The 15,369-nt window shown below is 41.2% G+C and overlaps 1 protein-coding gene and 1 non-coding gene across 2 annotated transcripts; both read left to right on the top strand.

The window, feature by feature from the left end:
- The first annotated feature begins 695 nt into the window (after positions 1–695).
- LOC107778656 (uncharacterized) lies at positions 696–1,364 on the top strand. Its single transcript, XM_016598947.2, has one exon. It carries the CDS (start codon positions 696–698, stop codon positions 1,362–1,364), a length of 669 nt encoding a protein of 222 aa, XP_016454433.1.
- Positions 1,365–14,920: 13,556 nt separating this feature from the next.
- Positions 14,921–15,027, top strand: LOC142171344 (small nucleolar RNA R71). Its single transcript, XR_012700916.1, has one exon. It is a non-coding gene; the product is annotated as a small nucleolar RNA R71 (small nucleolar RNA).
- Positions 15,028–15,369: the final 342 nt, after the last annotated feature.

The raw sequence follows: 15,369 nt of genomic DNA, 5'->3' as shown, positions 1-15,369 counted from the left end.
ATACTAAGACCTAGATTGACCATCTGTGTGTTCACTAAAAAATTTTTTTTTAACTGATAGATGGACTAAGGTGATATTTAGCCCTAGGCAGGGGTGGAAGGGTGTTCACCCGAACCCTTTCATCGAAAACTTATATTGTATATGTAAGGCAAAATTTGTCTTTTACCTCTATATATTATGTATTGAATCCCCTTGACACGTCCAAAAGCATAACTTAGTGGTCAAGGGGATTCAAAATCTCTGTAAAATTATTGGTTATGTTCCCACTACAATCTTTTTAACCTTTTCTTTTTTTTGAACCCCTGGCGGTAATCATCCCTACTTCATTGGCCGTAGGCCTAGCCAATAGTTCATGGATAGTTTTGGTTCTTATTTATTTATTTAATTAAATTGGACCAATAATAACATGACACATGGAGTTTAAATAATTTTTTTTTAATTCAAGTCATAAAGGCAGAAATGATAATGTTGGGGCAGTTTTGGCCTTTTTCGATATTATAAGAACTTACTTTTTCTGGGACTACAAGCACAAAATAAAAGATATATTAAAAGAAAAAAAGAAATTTTGCTACCAGCAGCTAAAGGTACAAATACTAAGGCCAAAGATACTACACCCACTTCCGCCTGCAAAAAGCTACTTACAACCTTTTAAGACCCGATCGAAAAATCCTCAGAAATCCAGAAAACCGAAAACCATGGATTTCTCCGACAACAACATGTGGCGTGATCTTCTACTTCAAGCAGTCCTAATTCTAGCTACAGTTTTCATGTTCCTTTTCATGTACAATATTCCCCAGAAATTCTTCTCGAAGCTTCGTCTACGAAACCGAGCCGATATGCAAGCGAAGCGCCATTTCGTCCAAGGAGCTCAGCTTCTTTCCCAAGCCAAATCAACATTCGCCAAGGATCGATCCGCCGCCGCTTCTTTAGCCAAATCTGCTGAAGCCGAAGCTGACTTAGCCATCGCTTTAGACCCGAGAGATGCCGCGGCTCACATACTCAAGGCTTTAGCTCTCGTTTTACAAGGTTTTAAGACGTCAGCTCTTGATTCGATTGATATCGCGCTTTCGCCGCTCGCCGTGAAGTCGCTGTCGGAGCCGGAGAAAGCGGATGCTTTGTTTAAGCGAGCTGAGTTGAGACTTGCGGTGAGTCGACGCGGACAAGTTGACTCGGTCGTTGAAGATTTGACTGAGTCAGTTCGGTTGAAGGGCGATAATGTTAAGGCTTTTTATTTGTTGGGCGATTGTTATGAGAAAAAGGGCTTAAAGGAGGAGGCCCAAGAGGTTTATGAAAAAGCCCTAAAAATTCAGCCCAATTTTGCTCCTGCTCGAGAGGCACTTGACCGATTGAATTCCGAGTCTTGAACTCTACCTGTGTTTTTTTGTTTTTGGAAAAATAATAAATAAAGAAAAAAATTTGAGAAATTTGTTCTAGCATTGTTCAATATAAAGGCAGTTGGTTTACCTTGAATTTGAAGAATCAATTTAGCTTTTTATTAACGTTTTCAGAGTTTATGTATACTCAGAGCAAACCAAGTAGTGAACGACAAATATGATGAATAAAATATATTTTGACCATTGAACCTGTAGGCACAAATTAAAGGTGATTAACTTAGTTCTTTACGTTGCTGCAGCCTGCCTAGCTAGTTAATTTTTATTAGGCAAATAGTGTTTATCTTGGTTTTGTTGTAACACATTAAAATGAATTCATGTAGCAGCGTGTAGACTAAAGAATATCCGGAGATTAGGGTGTGTTTGGTATAACGGAAAATGTTTTCCGTGGAAAATGTTTTTCAAGAAATTGTTTATTTGGAAAACAAGTAATAATCTTATTCATTTTCCGGTGTTTGGTAGGCAAATTACGGAAAATAACTTCTCAAGAGTATTCATATATAATTTAGATATAATAAACATTAAGCCATAAACTTTCGAACCAACAACCCACAAATTTCATAAACTTCCGAACCACGAACTTTCGAAACCGCGATCTTTTGAACCTTTATAATTTCTAAACCCGTAAACGTCCAAACACATAAACATCCAAACTCAATAACTTTGAAACTTGTAAAATTTTGCACATGTAAACCGAAAGATGAAAAAACTAAAACTGAATATATATATAAAAAAAATCCGGGGGTGGGGGAAGGGTAGGGGGGAGGTGTGCAGAAAAACGAAAAAATAGAAATTTGAAATTACAAAAAAAAATACTAAAAAAATATTTTTTTTGCAGGGGTAGCAGGGTGGGTGGTGTAGAAAAACGAAAAAATAAAAATTTGAAAACTATAAAAAAAGTAAATTTTTTTTGTGCGGAATGGGTGAGGGTAGGTTTGGTAGGGGGATAGCAGGGTAGGTGGTGACGGAAAAAAAAACTGATGGCGTTAGGGGTGGGGTAGGGTGGGTTTGGGTGGGTGGGTGGGGGGTGCGGGGTGGTTTGGTGAGGGAGGGGGGAATATAGTGGGGAAGGTTAAGAAGGAGTTTCGAAAAATGTTTTCTCTTCTCTTGATAAGGAAAACATTAGGAAAATGAGTTCATAAGGAAAATGTTTTTCAAAACTTTAAATCTAACCAAACGTGGGAAAATTAAAAAATATTTTCCTTCATACCAAACACACCCTAAATCCAAGCAAAAATGATATTACAGATGGTAGTATGCCACATTGCCCATTCAATGATCTTTCATACCTTGACTTGTCCGGGAATTGATTAAAAAACTGTATTCGTAAAATAATTATGGAAAGAAAAATAATATAAAACAGAAGTTTAGAAGAAGCAGAAATTAGTCTGAACCAGTTGAATTTACAGTGTTTACTCAAGGAACTTAATCCCCTCCTAATACCCGATATTTAAGATTATTTCCTTCCAGGATAGAACGGATTACACACCGGTTTAGCGGTCACCATGCTATCGCGCCCCCTTTTTCCCTCTGCGGAGAGGAGTCCGGGTTTCGACGTTCATGAGGTGTAATGACTCATTTCCTTTTTAGGAATTGGGTATTTGAAGAGTCGTCACCTAACGATTTTAAGGTGCGTTAGGGCATATATAAGGTCCAACTACATCTATGTTTGATAACCAGAGATAAGGTAAGAGCTTGAAATTATCCTAAGGGGAAGGTGTTAGGCACCCCTCAGGATCCACTAGTGTGGTTCCCGGCTAGATATTTTTTGTGAATTTGTGCAATTAGAAAACAACTAAAGCTCAAATATTAGGAGATTTAAATTTAAACACGTAAGAGAAAAAACAATTAAAAGAAGAGTTTTTGAAAAGAAGTTTACAAATAAAGGAAAAAGGAGTCCTAGGTTTATATTTAATATGGATCACATCAATGCGATACCCGATATGACACTCCTCAAAAGAGGGGATATACGTGGTATTAGCGCACCGGTTATCATATCCATATCTACCCTTCCCGCCCCGTTAAGGTATTAAAGCGCAGATTGGTCTCAATCACTATTGCATGCTATTACCCGTCTCATTCCTATCAGTTCCGAAGGAGTTTAGGACTATTATTCCTAAAGGGGAGAGATACTAGGCTGATTTTGGTTTCAAAAGGTAAAAATCTAAGGCGACATACAAAACATATAATACTGCATGTTGGGGGAAGCATGTAAACAGATAAAGGCTCATGCATACCTCCTCAAACAAAACACATAAATAGCATGACTTGCACATACTTTTAAAGTCTGATTAAAATACTAAAGACGTTGGGAGTTAATTATTGAAGCAGATTAGTTTATTACATAACTCAGGTAAGAAGTACGAATCAGGTCTGCTTACTGGTGTAGCAATTAACAAAAGCGGATTCAATTTTTATTGTTATCATCACCTAAGGCTTGCCTAAGCGTTTGAGTGAAATGCTATCTATTACTGATTCAGAAAGTGGAAAACTAGTAACAGTTTTAAAATGAACGATTGAGATCCTATAGACTTGCTTTCTAAACCTCGTTAGATAAAGAAGGAAGGTTGTTTAAAACTGGTTCATAATAGACTGAATTTTAAATTAATTGCAGATCCTATAGGCAGGATGTCTAATATTGCTCATTTTATTTCTATAGACATGATTTTTAAAAGGAGTACTGATTCTTAACCTTATGAACACGATATCTGATTTTAACCATTTAGATCCTAGGAACATGGTATCTAAATGTGACCATAATATGCAGAATTTAAGCAAGTCCTATAGGCATACCTTTTAGATGCAGAACATGCAGAAATTTAATGAAAGCAGGTCTTATAGACATGGTATCTAACGTGCAGAATTACAAATGCATAATTTAAACAAACAGATCCTATAGGCATGATTTCTAAAATGCAGAACTCAAAACATGTAGAATTTAAACAACAGATCCTATAGACATGATTTCTACCCTTAAGCATGTATAATTACCCAACCCTTTTCACTAGCCAACCTCAATGTTTATTATAAATTATTACAGACTGCATAATGAATTGCATCAGAAAAGTACAAAAGAAAAGTTACAACTAGAGGAAGCCTGATTCTTGACTTCCTCACTGAGTTATGGAATAAAGCACCTCAAATTCCATTGATTCAAAGCATTTCTCAGACTTAGGTGTGTCAGAGTTCCCTAAGGGAATCAAAGAACCCCGGGCAGTGCTTACACCCAGGTTTATGGAACCAGATTGGGATGAGTGCAGTGTGGAAGTGCCAGCCCTTATGTGTCCAAGTTCAGAGGGAGCTTGATCACGCCCAACTATGCCTTATAAAAAGGACACGCGGACGTTGCAAATATAATCTGAGTATTTAGCCCAGAGTCGAACCCACAAGGAATTAACCTATCAATTACTCTTGTTAGACTTACTAAATTCTACAGAATCAACTTCCCAAACGTTCTGAATAACAATTGAAGATGTTTTTACTAACTAAGAATGAATGTAAATAAGCAACTGAAAACTAACTATGATTAAGTTGTAAAGAATTAAGAGAAAGTTCTAAGGTTATGATTTCCCCTATTGATGGAATCCCTTTCGGTTATGGTTCACATAGATTTGCCTAATTGTCTCTATCAATCATGAACACTCTTATTACTGTAAATCTCTCCCGAGTAATCACAATAATTTACTAAACGCACTCTCCCGAGATACGCTAGCTGGCTTTGTTTGTTACAGCTCACTTTAGACTGCACCCAAGGCTTTGTTATCCCTAATTCTGCCTTTAATCCCTCAGTTATTGATCCCTCATATACTTTGGGAGTGATGTTGTTCAATAATTACCTAAATATGCACTCTCTCCTGAATTATGCACACTAAATAGGCACAACTAATTGAGGATCCTATCAATGAACTACAATAAGAACATAGTTGACACAAATAAAGATTAAACTAGGCAAACTATATTAACACAACAAGAAGTTCATCCTTCAATAGGTTCCATCAAAACCTTAGACTAAATATTTAGCTACTCATACTAGGGTTCATCATAACAACATTCAATTTCATCATAAATTGTAAAAACAAAAGGAAGAAAGGAAGAACTCGATGTTGAATTATCCTCCTTGCCTCTTGCCTCTCCTTGCCTTGAACTAAGCTATGAAAACCTTAATAATCCTCCTTTGGGTGAGCTAGACCTTCTATAGGTTAAGTGGATTTGCCCCCGAACTTCCAATTTTACCCCTGAAATTTACTTTTCCGAAACTGGGCTAGCGCGGTCGCACTAATGGACGCGCTAGCGCATATGCCCTATCATTCTGCCTCGACCATCTGGGCTAGCACGGTCGCGCTAGTGGCCGCACTAGTCTAGGTCTTCATTTCATCACTTTTTTCTTTCGTCTTCCAACGTACTCAGCTCCTAGGGGCTTTTCTTGCTTCAATTTAGTTCCAATCATAGTCTTAAGTCCTCATACATGCTACGCACTCCTGCAATGTGTGAAATTCACAATTAAAGCCAATTTAACATCATTTAACTATATTCTAGCAGTGAAACATAATTAAGTTGGGGCATAAACAATCGCCAAATTACATAAATCTAGCCTATTATCAACATCTCACACTTAAATCATTGCTAGTCCTCGAGCAATCTACCACACTCTAACATAGAGGCCATTCACTAAGTGTTATTCCCTAACATATCACACCAAGAACAAATCACATAAGTTACACCTAGTAGTGAACAATCTTCGCCCCAAAAGTCGACTCTCATATGCCGTGCAATATTCATACTTTCTCAAACTACTCTAAACAGAAGTCTAGACTTACCTTTCCTTCATGAACCGCATACCCTCACATCACACAAGAGAGTAGTTACACATATAAAGATACTTAGAACAATTAGGAACTTAGATAGACAAAATTCGCTCACTCTCAGAAAGAACATTCACATGCCACAAAGATGCACCATAGGCTTGCCCGTAGTGTACTACTCTAATAATCGAGCCCACTCAATCTAAGATCAATAGGGCTTTACTTGGTTATAATGTAGGCTAAGGGACGGGTAAGATATATTTGGATATAGTGACTAACCTCCCTAAGCACTTTTAATACAATTACATTAATCTTCAAAAACATACTTGTGTCAACCAAACACTCCACCACTTTTTTATTTACAACAACCCCATCCATTAGGTGAAATTATAACAAACCACCACTTATCGATTACTACATTTACTCATTTTTTTTCGTGGTGCTTATTCTTTTACTTTTCCAAACACTGCACCTTTTCTCTATTTCAACGGTTCCACTCAAAAACTAAACCACCACCCCACACTTTTGCTTTTGCATAATGTCAATACCATTCAAGTGCTTATGGGAGGTAACGAGTTCAAACAGAAGGCTATCCAAACAATTGGGTAAGGTTTGCAATGTGGTTGCCAAAGAAACAGGCTTATAGGCTCAACGGGGTTAACTAAGATGTATTAGGTGGGTTTACTTTATATGTCTGTCTCAACAAAAAAATGTCTATATCACTTCTAAGACTGAATGAAACTACTATTTCGCTTTGCAAACAAACAGGGCAAGTTCTAGGCATCAAATGTTAGTCATGGAATACAGTAAAACTCACACACATGGCATATGACTCATTCCAGATTGGCTTATCAAGACACTCTCTTCTGAGTATTCAAGTCAGTGACAAACATACAATTTTAAGGCACTTTAGCAAGAATCAACCACTGAAATAATCGTTACACTCTAGTGTCTATTGTGTTCATGTGTATCAATGCTCAGGGTTTCTCTTTCAATTTCAGCTCGTAGCCCATTAATCCTAACTAAAAAAAACTAAAAAAAATACAATAATCAAAAACTACCTACACCCGGTTCAAGCTAAACCCTTGGAAAAGAACCGCGGCCAAAAGAAAAACCAAGAGGGAGTTACTACACTACCTAAAAATAAAAAAACTCTTTTTGGTCTTTTTTCTAGACTTACTTCCCTCAAGAAAATTGTCTAAAGGATCCGTCATCAGGAAGGGTCTCCTTATTCCCTTTTTTTTTCGACTTAGTCCCTCAAGAACCCCGCCGAAAGAGATCCGTCGTCGGGATAAGTCACTTACCTACTTTAAAATCACCCAATGAAACTATTACTCAAAACACCAAAAACAGTCAAAGAGAAACAAAGAAATATCAACCAGTCAACTTGCTACATATACATATATACGTCGAAGTATCCTCCACCCCACACTTAAAATGTAGACATGTCCTCATGGCATAAAAAGTTAAAGAACAGTGAGGTAAAGGAACTTCCCTGAAATATCACTCCTGATCGGAGACGGTGTTTGGGTTCACATGGCAAGCACGAACCAGAGCTCTCAGCCAGCCTAAGAATTTCTTTTCCGGCTTCACCTATCGATCAGCCACTGCGTAAATGCGGGCACCCAAATCAGTGACTGAGGTATGCAACCTAGCCATATCCTACTCCAAAGCGGTCATGTGGGTACTACAACGTGGCTGTGAAGGTGTTGCAGTGCCAGATGGTACTGCAGCTGCTGCGCTTTGCTCATGGGCATGTGGTTCGGCCTCCACGTCCTCCTGCCCAGCCTCCTCGTCCTCCGAGTCATCAGAGCCACTACTATCCTCCCCACCTACTGCCACCGGCTCCTTACCCGTGGTTACCTTGTCAGCCCAAAACTTGCGGTCTTTTGGCACCAGCCCATCCACCGCCAGATTTTCCGGCACCCAAGCTTGCCTGCAAAGGTTAGTGACCAAAGAAGGGAAAAAGAATCCATACCTTTTGACTGGACAACAGATGAACATCTCCTCCTGAATCACTTTGACCACGTCAAAGTTGTGACCATTGTTGAAGCACCAAATCAAGGCCGCTCGGGGGCTATTCACTTCCGTAGTGTTGAGGGACGGGATCAGACGATTGTTGATAATATAAAACAGCACTTCCTTTCAAAGGTTAGTACCGAGGAGTGAAATTTCTTACCATACTTCATCCAGATCACCTCCTTCCCAGGTACACAGATCATTTCAAAGAACCTTGCCCACTGTGTGTGTCCTCGGCCATACCCCTCATAATAGTCATTATAAGGGTCCGCAGGAGAGGCAGTTGGTAGGTCGTTTGTATAGCCTCAACAGAGGCATTCACCGCCTTTTGGCGCACTGTGACTACGCCATTGTCATGCTCCTTCACATTGGCGTAAAACTCTCTAACAACCATTACATTTCCCTCGCCCGACATGTCAATGAAAGTTTGCAACCGCCGCCTCACTAGCTCAGTGTACATGTGAGGGAAGTGTAGCTGAACCGATCCTATGTCAATTCCCCTTTCCGGAATCGGCTTTTTAGAGGCTTTATCCGCAAAGCGGTCCTGAGCCTTGGCAGAGACAAATCTGTTAATATCAAATAGGCGTGCAGGGGCTGCCCCGCACGTCCTGGACGAGCCAGCTTGGCTGCTAGAAGAGGCACCTGTGGCATGAAGTTTCCGATATGGAGCGATAGTACCTAAAAAACGGGAGCACATTAGCACAGCCCAACACAAAATTGTGATGCAATGCGGTTACTCAGACTTCACACGCATAAGTGGTCACAACTACATAATTATGTTCACAAAGGCCTTTCCAAAAATACCTTGTGGGCATTAGGCGCTCACAACCCATTCCAAGCATTTCACCACCCCAAAACCATCACAATGTACCTACAAGTACAACTAATTCACGCTCTAACTCCACCAACCATTCTATCCATAGTTACTACACATCTACTATAGATTTCGACTAAACAAAGGCAAGAGCAACAAAAATGAAAATAAAAAACTAAAAAAGAAAATTAAAAAAAAAGAAAAAAAAAACAAAAGAATAAAATGGCACCTAGAAGGCATACATATAGTGGGAGATTGTTAGGAGAACCGAAGAAGATGAGAGGGTAGTGTGCTTGAGACTTAGGGAAAGTAGGGTTGAGAATTTTGAAGAAGATGGGAGTTGAAGGAGAAGGGGGATGTTGAAGAAAAATGGTTGGGGAGGGTTTTTTTTGTTTTGTTTTTGGGGCGTTGGGTTTGGAAGTAAAGAGGGGGGTTAATAGATGAGGGGGGTAATTTAGACTACATAAAAATATTAACATGAGAATAAAAAAGATAAAAAATAAAATAACACACAAAAACACGCAGATGTGGACAGGACTAGCATGGAAAGCACGGTACGAGTGCGGCCGTGCTAGTCCAGGAAGAACACTCATCGATTTGCGCGGCCACTAGCACGGCCTCTAGCGCGATCGCGCTAGTAGCGTGGCCAGTAGCGCATTCAATAGCATGGGCGCGCTAGTATTTTTGAGCCCAGGCAGAATACTTGCCCATATGCGCAGCCCATAGCGCGGGCACGCTCCTGGGAGAATTTGTTTTCCATGTTTTTCACCCGTTCTTACCACTTTCGATGGCCTAATCATCTTCCCATTGTCACCTGCATTGGTTAGCACTTCCTAAAAACTCACGATTAACAACTACTACAATATTGGGTTGCCTCCCAACCAGCGCCTTAGTTAATGTCATTGCACGACGATTACAACAATTCAATGGGTTGCCTCCCATGAAGTGCCTGATTTAACGTTGTGGCACGATGCGAACAAGTGCATTTAAGGCTCGCTCAACCTCTGAGGTTCCGTCAGGTGGGTTTCTGACACTTTCTTTGGTACTTTCATGCCTATGTATAGCATCAATCTCTTCCTATTGACTCTAAATATGTGAGAGTCTTTCTCTGAGGCAATCTCTACAGCCCCTGAAGGCAATACTTTGACCACTCAAAATGGACCAGACCATCGTGACTTAAGCTTACCTGGGAAAAGCCGTAATCTTGAGTTATAGAGCAATACCATGTCCTCGGGTTTGAAATGTCGCTCAACAATGTTCTGGTCGTGTAACCTCTTCATTCTTTCCTTGTACGACCTTGTGCTCTCAAAAGCAAGATGTCGAAACTCGTCAAGCTTATGCAATTCAATGATTCTAGTTGTGCCCGCAGCCTCAATGTCTAGGTTCAGCTGTTTCAGTGCCCACCAAGCTTTTTTTTCAAGTTCCACTAGCAAGTGGCAGGCCTTCCCGAATACTAAATTATATGGTGACATACCAATTGATGTTTTTAAAGTTGTTCTATAAGCCCAGAGTGCATCATCTAGCTTTTTCGCCCAATCAGTTCTTGTGGCGTTCACTGTCTTGGTCAATACACTCTTTATCTCTCTATTAGACACTTCCACCTGTCCACTTGTCTGCGGATGATACGGTGTTGCCACCTTGTGACGCACATCATACTTCTCTATCAGCTTCTCAAAGGCTCGATTGCAAAAGTGGGTGCCTCCGTCACTGATAATAGCTTTCGGTGTCCCAAAACGGGTGAAAATGTTCTTCTTCAAAAATCCCACCACCACTCTTGCATCATTAGTGGGCAACACTGCAACTTCTAACCATTTGGACACGTAATCCATAACAACAAGTATGTACTTATTGCTAAAGGAGCTGATGAAGGGTCCCATGAAGTCAATCCCCCAAACATCAAACACTTCCACCTCTTGAATCGGGTTCATGGACATCTCATGGCGACGGGAAATGTTCCCTGTTCGCTGACATTTATTGCAACCCCTCAGCCATTGGTGCACATCTTTAAACACTGTCGGCCAAAAGAAACCGGCCTCTAGCACTTTCGCAGCTGTCCTAACTCCTCCAAAATGCCCTTCATACACTGATGCATGACATGCCTGCAAAACAGAAGATTGTTCTATCTCGGGGATACACCTCTGGATCATATTGTCAAGACAATTCGAAACAAGTAAGGTTCATCCCAATAATACATGCGGCAGTCACGATAAAACTTTTTCTTTCGTACAGAGGAAATGTCATAGGGAACTATACTGTTGGCCAGGTAATTTGCAAAGTCTGCATACCATGGCACTTCCTCAAGACTAGTAGCGAGTAGCTGCACGTCTGGAAAGGTTTCTAGAATGTCCTCAACCTCAACTGAGTTTTCAGCTCCCCCAAGTCGTGATAGATGGTCAACGACTAGGTTTTCTGTGCCCTTACGGTCACGAATTTCAAGGTCGAATTCTTGCAGTAGCAACACCCAACAAATCAAGCGCGGCTTAGACTCCTTCTTCTCAATCAAGTACCTGAGAGATGCATGATCAGTGTATACAATTACCTTAGAGCCAATCGGGTACGATCTGAATTTGTCGAAAGCAAACACCATAGCCAACATCTCCTTCTCAGTCACAGTGTAGTTTAACTAGGCTCCACTCAGCGTTCTACTGGCATAGTAGATTGGATGTATTAGCTTGTCTTTCCGTTGTCCTAGCACTACCCCCACTGTGTAGTCACTAGCATCACACATGAGTTCGAAAGGTTGCTCCCAGTCGGGGGCAACAATGATGGGTGTTGTGACTAGCCTCTTTTTCAGCTCCTCGAATGCTACCCTGCAATCATCAGAAAACAAGAAGGGGTGATCTTTTTCTAACAACTTACAGAGCGAGTTGACAATTTTTGAGAAGTCTCTTATGAATCTCCGGTAGAAACCGGCATGCTCGAGGAAGCTTCTGATTGCTTTGACTGAAGTTAGAGGGGGCAACTTTGCTATCACATCCACTTTAGTACGATCCACCTCAATTCCTTTGCTTGACAACTGGTGCCCCAAGACTATTCCCTCTTGTACCATGAAATGACACTTCTCCCAATTAAGAACCAAGTTAGTCTCAATATACCGTTTCAGCACACGCGTCAGATTTATTAGGCACTCATCGAATGAATTTCCCACCACTAAGAAATCATCCATGAATACCTCCATTATGTCCTCCACCATGTCAGTGAATATGGTCATTATGCACCTTTGGAATGTGGCGGGTGCATTGCATAGGCTAAAGGGCATTCTCCGAAAGGCATAAATGCCATACGGGCAAGTGAAGGAGGTCTTCTCTCTGTCCTCTGGTGCAGTGGAGATCTGATTGTACCCTGAGTACCCATCCAGAAAGCAGAAGTGTGACCTCCCTGCCAATCTGTCCAGCATCTGATCAATGAAGGGAAGTGGGAAGTGATCTTTCCGGGTGGCTAGATTTAACTTCCTGTAATCCATGCAAATTCTCCAACCCGTGACGGTTCTCGTAGATATCAGTTCATTGTTATCATTTTTAACTACAGTCATGCCACCCTTTTTAGGTACACATTGAACTGGGCTAACCCAACTACTATCAGAGATTGGGAAAATGATTCCCGTATCTAACCACTTTATCCCTTCTTTCTTCACCACTTCCTTCATGTTGGGGTTCAACCTTCTTTGGTGTTCCCTGGAAGGTTTGTGTCCCTCTTCTAGTAGAATTTTATGCATACAGTAGGCGAGGCTGATCCCCTTTATATCTGCCATGGTCCACCCAATGGCAGTCTTACACTCCTTGAGTACCTGCAAGGGTTGTTGTGCCTGCACATCTAACAAACTAGATGAGATAATAACCGGTAATGTGGAGTCAGGTCCAAGGAACTCATACTTGAGATGGGTGCGCAGTAGCTTCAACTCCAGCTTTGGGGGTTCTTCGATGGATGGCTTGGCTGGAGGAGTTTCTCTATTTTCTAAGTGCAAGGGCTCAAATTCAAGAGTTCTGTCCTAGAACCCTCTGCCCTCTAGTGCCAACACCCATTCTGCCAGTTCTTCTCCATTCACCTCATCTAAATTCATCAGGCATGTAGCAAGAGGGTTCTCAATAGTCAGCATCTCATCATCAGTTTCGACAATTACATCCACGGCATCAATAAGAGAGCAATTGGCAAATTCACTTGGTCGCCTCATAGATTTCTGCACATTGAATGTTATCTCTTCATCGTTCAATCTCATCTTGAGCTCCCCAGTCTCACAATCAATGAGAGCTCTCCCAGTGGCCAAGAACGGCCTTCCCAAAATTATGGAAATTTCTTCATCCACCTTGCAGTCCAAGATCACAAAATCTGCAGGGAACACAAATTTTCCCATTTGAATCAACACATCATCCAGGATACCAGAAGGTCTTTTTACAGTCCTGTCAGCCAGCTGCAACAACATAGAGGTGGGTCTAGCTCTTCCAATCCCCATCCTCTTATAAATTGCCAGGGGCATAAGATTAATGCTAGCTCCTAGATCACAAAGTGCCTTAGCAAAAGCAAAATTACCAATAGTGTAGGGAATTGTAAAGCTCCCTGGGTCAGATAGCTTCTCCGCAATTGTTCTAGTCACTACTGCACTGCAGGTCTAAGTAAGAGTCACCGTGGCCAGGCCTTGGAAATCTAATTTTCTCGACATTAAGTCCTTCATCATTTTTGCATACCTAGGCATCTCTTTCAAACCATCAATCAATGGAATATTTACCTGGATTTGTTTCAGCATCTCCAAGAATTTCTTGTACTGCTCCTCTTTCTGGTGCTTAGCCAACCTCTGAGGGAATGGTGCAGGATGTCTCTTCTTCCCAATGATTTGGGACTGCTCTTTATCAGCTGCCACCTCAACTACTTGTTTCTGGGCTGTCTCAGCTTCTTTCTCAGTCTTAATCTGAATGTTGTATTCTTCCTGAGCAGGCTAGACTGTCACCTCTGTTAGTTTCGTTGACTCATCTAGCTCAATGGGCACTGGAATAAGAGTCTCAACCTGTCTTCTCTCTCGAGACCTTTCTTGCTCTACGTCTAAATCTTTGCCATTCCGTAGACTCACTGCCATCAGCTGCTTTGGGCCTTGATCTTTGGGGTTTATTTGAGTGTTTGTAGGTAATGTCCCATGAGGACGATTGTTTAGAGACATTGAAATTTGGCCTATCTGCACTTCAATATTCTTGATAGCTGAATCATGTGCATCTACTCTCTCACTAATTTTTGCATTAGACCCAATAACTTGTTGCATCATTGCCTCAAGTCTAGCAAACCCATTTTCCTGCCGTCCACCATGTTGCTACTGAGGAGGGTGATACCCCTGCTGTTGATTCTGATTGTTAAATCCCTGTGGCCTTGGATAAGGTGCCATATTGTTAGGAGGTCTCATACCTCCCATGTTCCCATTGTTGAACTGTGGCTGGACTGGACTGTATGGCTGATTTTGCTGGCCCCAATTCTGACCACCCTGTCTCTGGCCTCCATAATTAGACACATAGTTCATGTCTTCAAGGTAGTGATGATGATCATATTCTACATTCCACTGGTTACCAATTGGCTGATTAATGCAAGATGTGCACAAGCCCCCATTGGTAGTATCTATGATGTGTACCTACTGCTTCTGCCCTGACTCTTCCACCTTTTTACTCATCTGTGTCAATAAGGTGGCCATATTTTCAGCTATAGAGTTGGATGGATCTAAGGGCACTAAGTGAACCACTGGAGTGATCGGTGCATTCCTGATTGTCCATCCCGAATTCTGCGCTATCTTATCAAGCAGACTCTGGCCTTCTCTCCACGTTTTGCTAAAAAATGCTCCACTAGCTGAAGCATCGACAATGTTCTTCATCCTATCTAACAATCCCATGTAAAACCGCTGCCCCAACATCAAATTTGGAATACCATGGTGCGGACATATAGCCAGCATCCCTTTGAAACGTTCCCATGTTTCATGCAGTGTCTCCATTGGTCTCTGTTTAAAACTCAAAATTTCATCAATTTGTTGAGCAGTCTTGTTGGGTGAGTGGAACTTGTTATGGAATTGCTTGACTAACTCCTCCCAAGTTGTTATGGAATTTATGGGGAGTGAGTTTAGCCAGGTCTGGGCAGCTCTTGTCACTGAGAATGGAAACAATAACAGCTTGATTACTTCCGGAGTTACGTTGGGAAGCCTTTGGGTTTTACAGATTGACAGGAAATTCTTCAAGTGTTGTTGAGGATCTTTGACTTGTGACCCTGAAAATAGTCCCTTGTTTTGCAACAAGTGCAACATGTTATTCGTGATTTGGAATGATTCAGCCTATATCTGCGGGACTACAATTGCAGTGGGCAGATTTTCAGCTGTGGG

Source organism: Nicotiana tabacum, chromosome 16, assembly GCF_000715075.1.
Source record: "Nicotiana tabacum cultivar K326 chromosome 16, ASM71507v2, whole genome shotgun sequence".
Taxonomy (NCBI): domain Eukaryota; kingdom Viridiplantae; phylum Streptophyta; class Magnoliopsida; order Solanales; family Solanaceae; genus Nicotiana; species Nicotiana tabacum.
The sequence above is the reverse complement of the archived record's forward strand: the minus strand, read 5'-3'. Positions and strand labels throughout refer to the sequence as shown.